The 17,176-nt window shown below is 44.0% G+C and overlaps 2 protein-coding genes across 10 annotated transcripts in view; both read left to right on the top strand.

The window, feature by feature from the left end:
* Window positions 1-108: 108 nt before the first annotated feature.
* Window positions 109-9,714, top strand: LOC129546454 (zinc finger protein 350). 2 transcript variants are annotated; one of them, XM_055411442.2, is made up of 5 exons: window positions 109-345; window positions 3,661-3,857; window positions 4,250-4,376; window positions 4,642-4,734; window positions 7,783-9,714. In XM_055411442.2, the coding sequence occupies exons 2-5, from the start codon at window positions 3,843-3,845 to the stop codon at window positions 9,120-9,122; spliced, it is 1,575 nt and encodes a 524-aa protein (XP_055267417.2). In that variant the 5' UTR covers window positions 109-345; window positions 3,661-3,842; the 3' UTR covers window positions 9,123-9,714. The 2 variants fall into 2 exon arrangements, with proteins under 2 accessions (XP_055267417.2, XP_055267416.2); XM_055411441.2 differs by having other exon boundaries at window positions 7,780-9,714.
* The window catches only part of LOC129546457 (zinc finger protein 350), a 30,653-nt gene continuing 21,289 nt past the window's right edge, over window positions 7,813-17,176 (top strand). For 4 of the 8 annotated variants that reach the window (XR_008683880.2, XR_008683879.2, XR_016035806.1 and 1 more), the window contains exons 1-3: window positions 10,525-15,887; window positions 16,281-16,407; window positions 16,671-16,763. Coding sequence is in view for 5 of the 8 variants with exons in the window: in XM_088830182.1 (XP_088686308.1) it covers window positions 15,780-15,887; window positions 16,281-16,407; window positions 16,671-16,763 (328 nt within the window). In the remaining 3 variants the exon portion in view is untranslated. The other 4 variants (XM_088830179.1, XM_088830181.1, XM_088830178.1 and 1 more) reach the window with 4 other exon arrangements.

The raw sequence follows: 17,176 nt of genomic DNA, 5'->3' as shown, positions 1-17,176 counted from the left end.
GCTGGGCGCAGACATATTGCCTGTCTAGGACGTAACGGAAGTTGGTTCTTCGGCTCCAGTGACCGCCCAGATCCACCTCGGCATCCGTAGACAGGTCTAGACGTCAAAGCAGTTCACCGAAGTAGGAGGGCGTTTAGGTTCCAGTGGGTCTGGGGAAAATCTGTTTAGTGTGTGATTTTTGTTCCTGGATTTTCTTCCTTTTTTTTTTTTTTGTCGTCACAGTAGTGGTCTTGTTTCGCCCAGGGTGATACATGGACTTGGTGCCTTCTGGACCCCTGGGATTATCTCCAGAGGGCAGAGGCATACGGCAGAAGTGCCGAGGTGGTTGTATTTAAGGGAAACCAGGTGGGTACTGGATTTGGGAACCAGACGCGGAGTTTGTGTGTGGTTTGCGTTGGGGGTGTCCTGAGGGTCAGTATTATTAGATTCTGTAGAGATCAGTGCCCTTCTTCCAGTTTCCAGGGCTTGGGTTCTGTGGATCACTCTTCTTGCAGGGCGTACAGGTGGCAATGACGACGATCGCAGTGTCGGATTCAGATTGGGGATTTAATTCGGGGCTCAGTGATGGCGGGGTAGGGGGTGCCTGGGTCATCACATGAGGGTGTCTGTACCAGACACCCTGTATCACATGAGGGTGTCCTTCGGGTTCATAAGGAAGAGACAGAAGACCGTACATCCCAGGGGCAATAGTTTCAAACCATCTGTATTTTATCTTTTGTGTATGTGTGTTTTTCTTTTTAAATTTATTGAAGTATAGTTGGTTTACAACATTGGGAATTTCTACTGTATAGCAAGGTGATTCAGTTTTATATATGTGTATATATATATTCTCTTTAATATTCTTTTCCATTATGATTTATGACAGGACATTGAATATAGCTCCCTGTGCTATACTGTAGGACCTTGGTTATCCTGGTGTTTAGCTTTTAATCAAGAAGTTGACTATAGAAGGAGAGACTGAACCAGCAATGCCAATCTGTCTTATATTGTCTGTGTGGCTTTCGCACAACAAAAATAAGAGTATATAGTGACAGAGACATTTTGGCCTGCAAATTTGAAAATCCGTCTACTTTTTGCAGAAAATTTTGCCAACACTTGCACTCACCTCCTAATAACGATATATTGCAACAGCACCATTACTTTGGAGAAGGAAATGGCAACCCGCTTCAGTATTCTTGCCAGGAGAATTCCATGGACAGAGGAGCCTGGCAGCTACAGCCCATGGGATGCAAACAGTCGGACACGACTGAGCAACTCACACCGTTACTTACCTCCTTGACATATGTGAAAACTTTGTCCTTTGCTAACAGAATCTTCATTTTGTTTAATTATCTTGCCTTTTGGCAAGGTCACCCATATCCCAATTTATTGGGAAGTCCTGACTGGTCTCAGCCAATCATGTGGTTTAAGTTCCCATTGCTAGTGATTGAGTTAGTACTAAGAAAAGAGCTTATGTATATGGGGCGGTTCTAGCCAACTACGTATGTAGAAATGTGCTTTGGGGTTTCTAGAGAAGCATTTTTTTCTTTTAAAGAAGTAAGGACTTGATCTCTTTTTTCATGTTGATAATGATATTGTTGAAAAATTTTGGCCCAGTTTTCTAACATTAACTTATTGCTTCAGGTTTTCTTTATGGTGTTGTAATTATTCATGCCTTCATTACAGTTTATTTAGTTTTGCCTGTTTTCAACTGTATATGTGTATACAACATATCTTCCTTATCTGCTCATCTGTTGAAGGACACTTGGGTTGCACCTGCGTCTTGGCTATTGTAAGCAGTTCTGCTATGAACATCGGGATGCCTGTAGCTTTTCAAATTAGAGTTTTCTCCACATCATGCACTTTTTTTAATGTCAGACTCAATATTTGTGAGACTCATTTATGTTCTTGCACAAAGATGTACTCCCCCCCACCCCGTGTAACAAGATTATGCAAATATATAAATATCCACATAGTAAATATTTTGTGGTTTGCATGCCACCGTTCTCTCATGTATATGTCTTTATTTTTGTTTTATTATCCTTGAAAGATGTAAAAGGCATTCTTAGCTTGAAAGCTGAGCAAAGACTGTTGTTTTTCCATAACATTCTATTGTTTGAATATATGATTTTCCAACTGAAATTTGTGTTGCTTGCATTTCGGTTTATTATGAATAATGTTCAGTTCAGTTCAGTTGCTCAGTCGTGTCCGATAATGTTACTATGGAGATTCATGACAGTGTCCTCTGGTTTAACCCATATTTTTGGAGGGATGCCCCAGATTTTTGGAGGGATATATTTCTTAGATGTTTTCTTCAGAGTGAAGTTGCTTCTGGCTTGGTGAACATGTGGAGATGCAGGGAGAGTGACCCTCCTGTAGGGGGCACTCCTCACCCTTCCACACTTACCCTGTCCTGGGCAGGCACCTCTTCCATATGCCTGTTCCTGAATTACATCTTTTTGTAAGTAAATATAATACCTAAAATGTTTCTCTGAATTCTGGGAACCATTCTAGCATATTTTTGTTTGTTTTGTTTTTGGTCTTGGTTTTGTTTTGTTTCGTTTTTGGCCGTGCCACACAGCATGTGGGATCTTAGTTTCCTGACCAGGGATGGAACCCACGCCCCCTGCAGTAGAAGCACTGAGTCCTAGCCACTGGACCTCCACAGAATTCCCTCCTCTAGCAAATGAATCAACCCAAGGAGGGGGTCATTGGATCCTGCAATCTGTGGCCAGTTGCTTGGAAGCACAGGTGACAACCTGGACTTGTGTTTGCACTTGAAGCAGAGCGTAGAAGCCAGTCTCATAGGACTGAGCCTTTAACTCATGAAGTATGATATTATCTCCAGGCACATAGTGGCAGAATTGAGTTGAAGTGTAGGACATCCAGCCGGTGTTGTAGAATTGCTTTGTGATATGTTAAAACAGAACTACGTATCAAATTGGTGTCAGAATCGCACCTTGTTGTGGATGAGTTTCTTGTTATTACATCTCCTTCTTCTGATAGCACCACAAACTGTGTTTTAAGAGACTTGTTAGTGTTCATTATGACACTGGAGAGTACGTAGGACATATAATTTTTGTTTGTCAAATTCTTATGTTAATTAGTGCTTTTATATTTTCTTCTGACAACATAGTAGTCTTAGAGCACTTCAACTTCATTTATATACGATTATTTTGTATTTTAATTTCTTATGTATTTAAAACCTTCTAAGATATTACCAGTATTTTTTATAACAAAGCGTTTCTGGTTTGAGCAGTATGGTGGTTTTCAAAATGAAGTGTGTGTAGTCACGGGATGTATAAAAATTTTTAGTAGGTCCCTGAGCGCACATGGTTTAAAGGAAATAGTGCCCAGTGCCTCCCTTCCTGTGTGGTCCCTTTTGTATAACTGAAGTGCCTGCGATTCTCCTGCTCCTGAGGCCTGCTGCTGGATGGCACTCTTGTCCCTCATCTCATTTGACAGTCACCCCACTTGAAGTTCATGGAACAAAGGAACACTTCCTCCGTCACACTCAGAAGCTTAGGCTTTTTTGGCCAGAAGTATAAAATCTGGGGCTGCCAGTAAAGGGACACTCGGCCATGCTGTGGGCATTGGGTTAAGATGAGCACCCAGGAGTAGCAATAGCCTCTGGGCCCAGAGGAAATGGACCCTCAGCTTGAATTTTCTCCTCCACCCAAGGTCCTGAGTCCCCAGGAGCAAAAGAATCAGTCGAAAGAGGAAGAAGTTACACGATTTGGTAGCAGCATTTTCTTGGGCTATCCTTGGTTGAAGATAAGTTTCAGAACAGAAATTGAGAGCAGATCACGAGACACATCGACAGAGTCTCCCGGTTGCCAGGTGTTTTCAGAGAACAGAAGAAAATGATCCAGGCCCAGGTGACTTTTGATTTGTTTTATTCTTTCCTTTGTTCCCCAGTGGGTTTGTAGAAACCTGTAAAAAATCATTTTCATTATTCTATAAAGTATAAATTTGTATATCTTTTCCTGTTATATATATACACACGTATATATGTGAGAATGTACTGTTTCTAGCTTAACAAGAAGATTTAGTTCTACATACTATAGAAAATTCCAATTGGATAAATGAATGGATGGCTGACTACACAGAGAATATTATATTTGGCATTTGCTTCTTTAATGATACATTAAAATAAAAGCCCTACTGGATATCTCAGTGCAGCCTGTAAAGTGGAAATGAGCAGGACACCTTTAACATTTCTTCCATATCATCAAGATGACATCATCATTACACACCTCTCTTATTACAGGAAACCATCACATTTGGTGATGTGGCCGTGGACTTCACATGGGAGGAGTGGCAGCTCCTGGCTCCTGATGAGAAGGCCCTGTACCGGGACGTGATGCTGGAGAACTATAGCAACCTGGTGTCTGCGGGTGAGGACGGCTCCCCTGGGTCACTGACCAGGTTCCCAGTCAGTGGCCTTTCCTTTCTCAGCTTCTGAAAGCTCTGGAGTGTCTGTGATGCTCGGTGTCCTCTCTGGCAGAAGAGAAGTGGGTGTATTCTCTCTTCTCCTGCAAGAAAAGCCTTGACTCTGTAGGTTGTGAAATTGTTTTGGCCTCACATGTAGCATTCTGCCGTGTTCACAGACCCCAGGGCGAACTCACTGGGCCTAAATAGTCTGTCATTTCCCATGAACAGGTTTTCAAGCAAGCACACCAGAGGTACTCTCCAAATTGGATCAAGGAGAACCATGGACGATGGATGATGAAATGCACTGTCGAAGCCGTTCAGGTGAGTGAGAGACCAGCAGGGGGACAGGCTGTGGAGATGACACTGTCAGAGAAGAGCCGCAGCTGCGAGGGGGTTGAAGGACGGGTGAACAGTGCCTCCCTGCATTTCTCTCCTGGCATCAGAATTTTTTTTTTGTAGGAGTTTCAGTTCAGTTCAGTTGCTCAGTCGTGTCCGACTTTGTGACCCCATGGACGGCAGCACGCCAGGCCTCCCTGTCCATTGGCAACTCCCAGAGTTTACTCAAACTTATGTCCATCGAGTCGGTGATGCCATCCAACCATCTCATCCTCTGTCGTCCCCTTCTCCTCTCGCCTTCAGTCTTTCCCAGCATCAGGGTCTTTTCAAATGAGTCAGCTCTTCGCATCAGGGGGTCGAAGTATTGTAGGAGTTTAGAGAAGAATATATCCCTTTTTAGGAAATAGTCTGTGTCTTCTGAGATCTGTTTCTTTATCTTACTGCCATCTTGATTTTTGTTTGCCTAGTTTGAGTGTACTCCGGGAGTTGGTGATGGACAGGGAGGCCTGGCGTGCTGTGATTCATGGGGTCGCGGAGAGTCGGACACGACTGAGCGACTGAACTGAACTGAACTGAGTGTTCTTTTTCCTACCATTTTCATATCTTTTCCTTCTCCATACTCTTCCACCTCATTTTCTAGGAAATTCCCCCTTCCAGGACCTCTCGCCACAGAGAAGACTTTTTAAAAAAAACGTTTATTTTTGGCAGTGCTTTGTCTTTGTTGCTGCATGCTGGCTTTTCTCTAGTTGCGGCGAAGTTGCGGCAAAGGGGGCTACTCCCTAGCTTTGGTGCACAGGCTTCTCATTGCAGTGGCTTCTCTTGTTGTGGAGCACGGGCTCTAGAGCTCAAGAGCTTCAGTTGTTGCAGTTCCCAGGTGCTAGAGGACAGGCTTGATAGTTGTGGCCCATGGGCTTTGTTGCTCCCCTGCGTGTCGGGTTTTCCCGTATCAGGGATCAAACTTGTGTCTCCTGCCAAATTCTCTTTTCTGTGATCGTCATGACAGATCATCTTATTCACACAGAGATTTTCATCTTCCTAAACCTTCCAGTCTGTTCCATACATGGAATAGCTTCCTTGATTGCTTCCTCTATGAACTTTTTTGATAGTGAAGTGTAAACTGGAACGTTACAGCAGTCTGAGCCACTCAGACAGGAAAGAATTCACCTGCAAGGCAGTAGACCCAGGTTCAATCCCTGGGTTGGAAAGACCCCTGGAGAAGGAAATGGCAACCCACTCCAAACCACTGGGCAATTCCATGGACAGAGGAGCTTGCTGGGCTGCAGTCCGTGAGGTTGCAAAGAGTTGGATATGACTGAACAACTAACACACACACAAACACAGCAGTTGAAAAAACAGACCAAGAGCTTTTGTTTTAAGAGACTGAGACATGAACTTATCAAAATTTATGATAAATAGTATGTCTAGGTGGTGAAAAGTGCTGTGATGAAATTAAGTTGCATAATGGATTAGTGTTCAGTTATGACCAACCTTGATAGTATATTAAAAAGCAGAGACATTACTTTGCCAACCAAGGTCCGTCTAGTCAAGGCAATGGTTTTTCCCGTGGTCATGTATGGATGTGAGAGTTGGACTGTGAAGAAAGCTGATCGCCGAAGAATCGATGCTTTTGAACTGTGGTGTTGGAGAAGACTCTTGAGAGTCCCTTATACTGCAAGGAGATCCAACCAGTCCATTCTAGAGGAGATCAATCCTGGATGTTCATTGGAGGGACTGATGCTGAAGCTGCAATACTTTGGCCACCTCATGCGACGAGTTGACTCACTGGAAAAGACTCTGATGCTGGGAAAGGTTGGGGGCGGGAGGAGAAGGGGACGACGGAGAATGAGATGGCTGGATGGCATCACCGACTCTGTGGACATGAGTTTGAGTGAACTCCGGGAGTTGGTGATGGACAGGGAGGCCTGGCGTCCTGTGATTCATGGGGTCGCGGAGAGTCGGACACGACTGAGCGACTGAACTGAACTGAACTGAACTGAATGGACTAGTGTGAGCCAGGGCTCCTCTTTTAGGAAAGGAGCAGCTCTCCGAGGTGCAGATTGTAACTTAGATGTGCTTGCAGTTCTCTGCTGTGTCATTTTCTTTCTTCTCTTTTTCCCTTCTTTTTAAAAATTTTTGCTGCAAGACATGTGGAATCTTACTCAGATGGTAGAGAATTCACCTGCAATGCAGGAAACCTGGGTTCGATCCCTGGGTTGGGAAGATCTCCTGGAGAAGGGAATGGCAACCCACTCCAGAATTGTGGCCTGGAGAATTCCATGGTCAGAGGAACCTGGCAGGCTCCAGTCCATAGGATCGCAAAAGAGTCGAACACGGCTGAGCGACTAACACACTGGGGATTGAACCTAAGCCTCCTGTACTGGAAGTGAAGAGGCTTAATGGCTAAACTGCCAGGGAAGTCCCTGTGTCATTCTCTTCATTCCCCTCATGCCAACAACAACACTGGATCCATGGGGAGGCCTCTCTTCATCCAAACCGAGCCAGATTTCCTCCACCTCTCTCCCTCTCCATCGCTCCTTCCCACCAGTTTTCACAGCCTGTAGCTGTTTTCTTCATGTTCTGTCTCTGCCCCGTGAAGTGGTTTTATCCTGCTACAGCGTGGGCTCTGTACACCTGTGGCATGTGTTTGTGACTACCCAACACTGGCATCGTTCCTGGTCCACCGTGGTCAGCAGTCAGGATCTGTGGACTGCATGAGTCCATATCACAGTGCAGATAAGGTGCCCTGCAACCTCTGGGCTCCTTCTCACAGAACACTGCTTGTATTTTACAGTCTCTGCATGTCTGTAAGGCTAGTGTTTAAAAGGTATTCAAATCTATATTTATTCATCGTGAATTATCCAACCCTGAGTTTTATACTGACTACTTTTTCCTTTTGGCTAGTCTGTGGCTCTGTTCCAATGTGCCGGGAACATTAAACATAGAATTTTATTTATACTTATAAGAACATCCCCAGAAAGATTCCTCACATCAAGGTATTTTTAGGAAATTCATTTTTCTTCTCTTTCCTAGAAGTCTGGAAATTTGATGACCACCTGCTGGAGCACTTACAAAATGAGAACATGGAGAAGAAACTAGAACAATGGCATGAACAGAACCCACTAGAAAATGCTGTTCATCAGAGCATAACTCATTTTCTGCTCAGGCACCGTCATGCTGTGTTTGACTTACATGGAACAGGTATGAAATCAAATTTAACTTTACTTTCTCAACACCTCAGCTCTGAAATAAAGAGCTCCAATGAGCTTACTGGAGATGAGAAATCCTGTCGCCATGCTGACAGTGAACAGTTTCATCCTGAAATTAAATTTCCCCAAAGTCAAAAACTCATCAGCTCCAAATCCCCATTCAATGAGCATCAGAAAACTAAAAAAACAGAGAAGCCTCATATATGTGGTGAATGTGGGAAAGCTTTCATCAAAAAGTCTTGGCTCACTGATCATCAGATAATTCACACAGGAGAGAAGCCCCATCGATGTAATCTTTGTGACAAAGCATTCTCTAGAAAATTCATGCTCACTGAACATCAGAGAACGCACACAGGAGAGAAACCTTACCTGTGCACTGATTGTGGCAAAGCCTTTCTCAAGAAATCACGGCTCAATATACATCAGAAAACCCACACCGGAGAGAAACGGTATATCTGCAGTGACTGTGGAAAGGGCTTCATCCAGAAGGGAAATCTCATTGTACATCAGCGAATTCACACAGGTGAGAAACCTTACACATGCAATGAGTGTGGAAAAGGCTTCATCCAGAAGACCTGCCTCATCGCCCATCAGAGATTTCACACCGGAAAGACTCCTTTCGTGTGTAGTGAGTGTGGAAAATCCTGTTCCCAGAAGTCAGGTCTCATTAAACATCAAAGAATTCACACAGGAGAGAAACCCTTTGAATGCAGTGACTGTGGGAAAGCCTTCACTACAAAGCAAAAGCTCATTGTCCATCAAAGGACTCACACGGGAGAGAGACCTTATACCTGCAATGAGTGTGGGAAAGCTTTTGCCTACATGTCTTGCCTTGGTAAACATAAGAAAATACACACAAGAGAGCACCATGGAGATGCAATGAAGCGGGGGAAAACTGCCTCACAGACAAGTGATGGCATGCGGGAGAAGAACCTTGTTAATTTGGTGGCTGTGCAGGTGCCTTCCATGGCCCTTCAGCCGTCAGTCAACATCAGTGAGCTCCTAGCAAATAGGAACATCATCATAATGGGACCACCTGTGGGCAGGTGTGCACCCGCAGGAGATGACAGAGGGTCTGCAGGGGACAGAACCCTTAAGAACGCAGTGAGCGTGATTGTGCCTTCAGTAGTCAATTACGTTTTATTTTGTGTCACAGAAAACCGCTAGGAAAAAAACTCAAGACATGTTATGTGTAAAAGTTAGAAATTGTTGAGCAAAAATTTCTAGATCAGATGGTGGCTGAAAAGTTTATACTGAGAGAAACTCTATAAATGCTGAGACCAGGAACCCATGTTATGCTCATCCAGTTAAATATATGCATTGATACTGAGGCATAATCTGATGTTAACCCAAACACAAACACATCAATTGCTCTGTTGTGTCAGTTGAATGAAGGAGAAGAAATAAGTAGGTGAAGTTTCTAAGTATACAATTTGTATGTGGAAGGTTCCTGTGAACAAACAGGGCTAATACTGGTTTGGTGGGCTATGGGACATGTATATATGTATCAGTTCTGTTTCTCCAGGGCAAGGTGAAGGATTGACTGAAAACTGGGATGTCTACCTTAAACTCTAAGAAATTTTATATTATGCAGAGGGATTTAGATTGAGCCAGTTTGCTTGAGTCTTAGATTGAGTCATTTTGTTCACTTACTGAGTATTTGTTGAATACTTCCCTTTTTATTGGGTCCTGTCTTAGGAGCTGAGGATACATTGGCGATTAAGCCCATGAAAAAACCCATGGTCTCCCAGAGAGAGCTTTGAGGTAACTGTATTATTTTTAAATAGTACATCAGCTAATCTGTTAATAGTAAGAGGATGTAAATACATACCCTAAATGAAATAGATATTTTCTTAGTCCCTTCCAGTTACCATAAGAGAAGACCATCACCTGCGTAGCTTATAGAAACAGAAATTCATTTCTGACAGTTCTGGAAGCTACAAAGTCCCAGATTAAGGGGCCTGAAGATTTAGTATCTCCTATCCAAGTACTAAGCAGGCCTGACCCTCTGAGCTTTTCAGCTCAAATGAGATCAGCACATTCAGGGTATTACAGCCATAGACAGACTTGGTATTTAATGAGGGCTCCTGGTTCATAGAAGATGGTCATCCCACTGTATCCTCATGTTGGGGAAAGGGCAAAGCAGGGGTGGGTTCTCTTCTATAAAGGCACTATTCCAATCATGAGGGCTCCACCCTTTGGACCCAGTCACCTCTTAAATGCCCCACTTCTTAATACCATTCTATTTTTTTTTTTAAATATTATTGGAATATGGTTGATTTACAATGCTGTGTTAGTTTCAAGTGTACAGCAAAGGATTCAGTTATACATATACATGATTCCCTGGTGGCTCAGACAGTAAAAAATCTACTGCTATGCAGGAGGCCCAGGTTCAATCCCTGAATCAGGAATTTCCCTTGGAGGAGAGCAGCAACCCACTCTAGTATTCTTGCCTGGAGTATCCCATGGACAGAGGAACTTGGCGGGCTACATTACAGTCCACGGTGGTGGCACAGACTCAGACACAGCTGAAGCAAGATAGCACACACGCATGGATGCTTTGGTAATGATGAGGGAGGGTCCCCATCCCAAGCTTTTCTGGATATAATCTGAACTAAGACTTAAGTACTAACGGGAGTCCCGCATCATAATATAGGTAACTAGAGAATATTCCAGGACTGTTTCTAGTGATTGTATTTGACAGCCTTCCTGCCTCAGATTCTCTGAGAAACTTAATGCAAATATCCTAGCCATGTCCACCAGCGATGAAACCAGAACCTCTGGGGCTACAATTGAGGACCACGCATTTTTAACAACGGCCTGATGCACACTTAATTTTGACGTTCTTTGCCCTAAATTTTGGCCTATGTCCCCATCACCACCCTCACATTATGGTGGGATGGATTCAAGTCGAGCTTTTTCCATTGACTCCACCCATTAATGGCCTCACTTCTGGCGGCTTTTTCCCCAGCCCCCACCCCCAGTCACAACTTGGGTAGTCCCTGCTGCTCTTTTCCCTGTTAATGGCCAGCTCCATACTGTACAGCTCCTGGAAATTGTTTTCTGTTCTAAAAAAGCAGCTTCCTGCAAACTATCTTCCCTCCAGATGCTTTCCGTGGTGTCCATTTACCAGATGTATTGTTTTCCCATACTGGGAGTGCATCTCCGCTGCGAATAGGACGATTGAACTCTTACCTTTCTGTCTGGATTTTTTTTTTTTTTAATACAAAGTGGATAATATACACCGGGGCCTTTTACTTCCCTGCCTAGCAGGCTTGAAATCACCTTAGTCTGCATCAGTTTTGTCTCTCGAAACCTGAGACTGAAAATGTACCTATTTTCTGCAAGAATCAAAGCGCCAGGAAATAAGAGCATTTCAGTGGCGTGTCACCCTCCAGGCCATCCCCAGCTTCTGGGGCACAAACGCATCCCCGAGTGTTCTGTACGTCAGGTGTGCCAACATGGCTGCACCCATGGGGCCGCGGTGACCTGGGCGCAGACATATTGCTTCTCTAGGACGTAGTGGAAGTCGGGTCCTCAGCTCCTGCATACCGCAGATCCACCTCGGCTTCCGTAGACAGTTCTGGAGGTCAAAGCAGTTCACGGAAGCAAGACGCGGTTTAGGCGGTTGGTCAGTCTGAGGAAAATCAGGTTAGTGTGCCATTTTTGTCCCTGGAATTTGTTGCTGCTGTTGTTGTCACAGTGGTGGTATTGTTTCGTCCAGGGTGATACGTGGACTTGGTGCCGTCTGGACCCATGAGATTATTGCCAGAGGGCAGAGGGGGAGGGTAGACGTGCCGAGGTGGTTATATGTAAGGGGAGCCAGGTGGGTACCGGATTTGTGGAGAACCATTCTAAAGGAGATCAGTCCTGGGTGTTCATTGGAAGGACTGATGCTAAAGCTGAAGCTCCAATCCTTTGGCCACCTCATGCGACGAGTTGACTCACTGGAAAAGAGTCTGATGCTGGGAGGGATTGGGGGTGGGAGGAGAAGGGGACGACAGAGAATGAGATGGCTGGATGGCATCACCGACTCGATGGACATGAGTTTGAGTGAACTCCGGGAGTTGGTGATGGACAGGGAGGCCTGGCGTGCTGTGATTCATGGGGTCGCAAAGAGTCGGACACGACTGAGCGACTGAACTGAACTGATGCTGAAGACGTGGAGTTTGTCTGTGGCTTGGACTGGGGGAGTGTCCTGTGAAGCAGTGTAATTAGATTCTGTAGAGATCAATACTCTTCTTCCATTTGTCAGGCCTTGGGGTTCTGTAGGTCACTCGGCTTGCGGGGTGTACATGTGTTGCAGAAACCAGTAATGGAGAAACCAAGCACCGCACTCTGAGAGTTGGAGAACTCAGGTTTATTAAGCAGGTGGATTCGGAGGAGTTAACACTCCAAGCTCTGAGCCATAAACAGGGTTTATAGAGTTTTTATAGACAGACTATAGTGGGCAACACTAGCTGCTAATAGGGTGGTTTAAACTAAGGGGTTTCTCGAGCGCGGGAACAGCGGTCAAGATGGGGAGGGGGATGTTGACGTTTACAGGGACAGGCATGATTAAGCAGGATTGCAGGGGCCGGGCAATTGCAAAGCACAGGACAAGGGTGAGTGAGATAAGCTCCAGTTCCTAGTATTGTAAGTCCCCACTTTCTGAGACTAGGTGACCTGTGATCCAGACTTTGCAAGGAGCAAGCAGAGGCAGAACAAGCAGGAGGTTATGTAAAATTTGAACTTTTCCTCTTCAGTGACATTGACAACTATCGCAGGGTCGGATTCAGGTTGGGGGTTTAATTCGGGACTCAGTGGTGGTGGGGACTGGATCATCACATGAGGGTGTCTGGCCCAGGTTTTGGGTTAATAAGGAAGTGTGTAGTGTAGTCAGTGTCTGGTATAGAGAGGTGTGTGATGGCTGAAGATTTGGACGCCAAGGGTGGTTGCATTGGTAGTTGCGTTGAGGTTCCAGTTTCTGCTGGTGCAACAGAAGATTGTACATCCCAGGGCAGTAGTTCCAAACCATCTGTATTTAAGCTTTTGTGTGTTTTTCTTTTTAAATTTGCTGAAAAGAAAATAGTTGATTTACAATGGTATGTTAATTTCTACTGTACAGCAAGGTGATTCAGTTACATATATATAGATATGTATATATGCATTCTCCTTGATACTAATTTCCATTATGATTTATGTCAGGACGTTGAATAGAGTTCCCCGTGCTATACTGTAGGACCTTGTTTAGCTTTTAATTGAGGAGTTGACTACAGAATGAAATTATGAACCAGCAATGCCAATCTGTTTTGTACTGCCTGTGCTGCTTTCACATAGCAAAGGCAGAATATAGTCATGACAGACATTTTGGCCAGCAAATTTGAAAATCTGTCTGTTCTTTTTTGCAGAAAATATTTGTCAACACCTGCACTCACCTCCTAATATCGGTATATTGCAACAGCATCGTTACTTACCTCCCTGACATACGTGAACACTCTGTTATTTGCTAACAGAGTCTTCTTTTTGTTTACTTATCTGGCAAGGTGACCTCTGGCAAGGCCACCCATATCCCAGTTTATTGGGAAGTCCTGGCTGGTCTTAGTCAATCATGTATTTCAAGTTCCAGTTGCTAGTGATTGAGTTACTACTAAGAAATGAGCTTGGGCATTTCTAACCAGCTATGTGTGTGGATGTGCTTTGGCGTTTCTAGGGGAGCATTTTTTCTTTCAAATAAGTGTCAGTTCATGTTGATAATGATTTGCTGAAAAATATCGGCCCAATTTTCTAATGTTAACTTATTCTTTCACGTTTTTCTTTATGGTGTTATAATTATTCATGCCTCATCATTATAGCTTATTTAGTTGCCTGTTTTCAACTGTATATATGTATACAGCATATCTTCCTTGTCTGTTCATCTGTTGAAGGACACTTGGGTTGCATCTGTGTCTTGGCTATTGTAAGTTAGTTCTGCTGTGAACATTGGGATGCCTGTAGCTTTTCAAATTAGTTTTCTTCACATAATGCATTTTTTTTAATGTCAGGTTCAATATTTGTGAGAATCATTCATGTTTTTGCCCATAGGTGTACTTTTCTCCCCCCCTGTGTAACAGGGTCAGGCAAATATTAAATATCCACGTAGTAAATATTTTGGGGTTTTCATGCAACCATTCTATCATGTATACTTCTTTATTTTTGTTTTATAGTCCTTGAGAAATGTAAAAGGCATTTTTAGCTTGAAGCTGAGCAAAGACTGTACTTTTCCAATATTATTCTGTTGTTTACATATATGACTTTCTGTTTATGAAATGTGTGTTGTTTACATTTTGGTTTATTATGAATAATGTTACTATGGAAATTCATGAGTTGTCCTCTGGTTCAACCCAGATTTTTGGAGGGATGTATTTCTTAGATGTTTTCTTTAGAGTGAAGTTACTTCTGGCTTGGTGAACATGTGGAGATGCAGGGAGAGTGACCCTCCTGTAGGGGGCACTCCTTGCCCTTCCACACATACCCTGTCCTGGGCACCTCTTCCATTTGCCTGTTCCTGAGTTACATCTTTTTATAAATAAATATAGGACCTAAAATGTTTCTCTGAGTTTTGTGAGGTGTTCTAGCCTATTATTTCTTGTTTTTGGTCTTGGTTTTGTTTATATTTGTTTTGTGTTTGGCCATGCCGTGCAGCATTTGGGATTGTAATCCCCCAACCAGGGATCCAACCCATGCTCCTGCAGTAGAAACACTGAGTCCTAACCACTGGACCACCAGAGAATTCCCTGCTCTAGCAAATTAATCAGCCCAAGGAGGGGGTCATTGGAACCTGGGATCGGTGGCCAGTTGCTCAGAAGCACAGGTGACAACCTGGACTTGTGTTTGCACATGAAGCAGGAGGTGGGGGCCAGTCTCATAGGACTGAGTTTGTAACTCATGCAATTTATATTATCTTCAGGTTCATAGCGGCAGAATTGAGCTGAAGTGTAGGACACCCAGCTGGTGTTACAGAATTGCTTCGTGATGTGTTAAAAAAGAACTGCGTATGAAATTGGTGTCAGAATTGCACCTTGTTGTGGATGAGTTTCTTGTTATTACATTTCCCTCTTCTCACAGCACCACAATCTATGTGCTTTAAGAGAATTGTTAGTGTGCATTATGACACCGACGAGGACATACCACATATAATTTTTGTTCGTCAAATTCTTATGTTAATTTGTTCTTTTGTGCTTTCTTCTGACAATAGCACTTCAACTTTAATTATGTATGATTATTTTGTATTTTAATTTTTATATATTTGAAACCTCCTAAGACATTACCATTATCACTTATAAGAAAGCATTTCTGGTTTGACCAGTGCGTTGGTTTTCAAAATGAGTGCATGTACTCACGGGGCATATAAGAGCATTTGACGAGGTCCCTGAGTGCACATGATTTAAAGGAAACAGTGCTCGGCGCCTCTCCGTGTGGTCCCTTTTGTATAACAGAGCCACTTGTGATTCGCATGCCCCGAGGCCTGCTCCTGGGATGGATCTTGATTCCCTCATCTGCTTTGACAGTCACACCACTTCAAGTTCACAGAATAAAAGAATATATCACCAGCACAGTGAGAAGCTTAGACTTCTTGGCCAAAGGTATAAACTCTTCTGGGCAAGCAAATGAAGGGACACTCAGCAATGCTGTGGGTCTTGGGCTAAGGTGAGCACCCAGATCAGCGATTGCATCTGAGTCCAGAGGAAATGGACCCTCAACTTGAATTTTCTCCTCCACCCAAGGTCCTGAGTCCCCAGGAGCAAAAGAATCAGTTGAAAGAGGAAGAAGTTACAGGATTTGGTAGCAGCATTTTCTTGGGATATGTTTGGTGGAAGACAAGTTTCAGAACAGAAATTGAGAGCAGATCCACGAGACACATCGACAGTGCCAGGTGTTTTCAGAGAGCAGAAGAAAATGATCCAGACCCAGGTGACTTTTGATTTATTCTTTCCTTTGTTCCCTAAGGGATTTTTAGAGGCCTGTAAAAAAATCACTTCCATTATTCCATAAAGTATAAATTTGTATATCTTTTCATGTCATATATATACACACATGTATATATACGTGAGGTTGTAGTGTTTCTAGCTTAACAAGATTTAGTTCTACATACTATAGAAAGTTCCAGTTGGATAAAGGGATGGATGGCTGACTACACAATTAGAGAATATTATATTTGGCATTTGCTTCTTTAATGATACATTAAAATAAAAGCCCTACTGGATATCTCAGTGCAGCCTGTAAAGTGGAAATGAGCAGGACACCTTTAACATTTCTTCCATATCATCAAGATGACATCATCATTACACACCTCTCTTATTACAGGAAACCATCACATTTGACGATGTGGCCGTGGACTTCACGTGGGAGGAGTGGCAGCTCCTGGCTCCTGTTGAGAAGGCCCTGTACCGGGACGTGATGCTGGAGAACTATAGCAACCTGGTGTCTGCGGGTGAGAACGGCTCCCCTGGGTCACTGACCAGGTTCCCAGTCAGTGGCCTTTCCTTTCTCAGCTTCTGAAAGCTCTGGAGTGTCTGTGATGCTCGGTGTCCTCTCTGGCAGAAGAGAAGTGGGTGTATTCTCTCTTCTCCTGCAAGAAAAGCCTTGACTCTGTAGGTTGTGAAATTGTTTTGGCCTCACATGTAGCGTTCTGCGTGTTCACAGACCCCAAGGCGAACTCACTGGCCCTAAATAATCTGTCTTTCCCATGAACAGGTTTTCAAGCAAGCACACCAGAGGTACTCTCCAAATTGGATCAAGGAGAACCGTGGACGATGGATGATGAAATGCACTGTCGAAGCCGTTCAGGTGAGTGAGAGACCAGCAGGGGGACAGGCTGTGGAGATGACACTGTCAGAGAAGAGCCGCAGCTGCGAGGGGCTTGGAGGCTCAGTGCATCTCTCTCCTGACGTTATGCTCCCCCAGGCAAGATACTGGATGGAGTTAGCCATTCACTTCTCCAGGGTTCTTCCCGACCCAGGGATTGAACCTGCTTCACTTATATCTTCTGAATTGGCAGGCGGATTCTTTACCACTAAAGCCACCTGGGAAGCCCTAACTCTTGCCTGCTGCTAAGTCACTTCAGTCGTGTCCGACTCTGTGTGACCCCATAGACGGAAGCCCACCAGGCTCCCCCATCCCTGGGATTCTCCAGGCAAGAACACTGGAGTGGGTTGCCATTTCCTTCTCCAATGTGTACTTCCAGTTAATTCCTTTGTGTA

This window comes from Moschus berezovskii, chromosome 22 (assembly GCF_049115385.1).
Source record: "Moschus berezovskii isolate FMDL1 chromosome 22, NW_MosBer_1.0, whole genome shotgun sequence".
Lineage (NCBI taxonomy): Eukaryota > Metazoa > Chordata > Mammalia > Artiodactyla > Moschidae > Moschus > Moschus berezovskii.
Note: the sequence above shows the minus strand (reverse complement) of the source record. Positions and strands in the feature narration are given on the sequence as shown.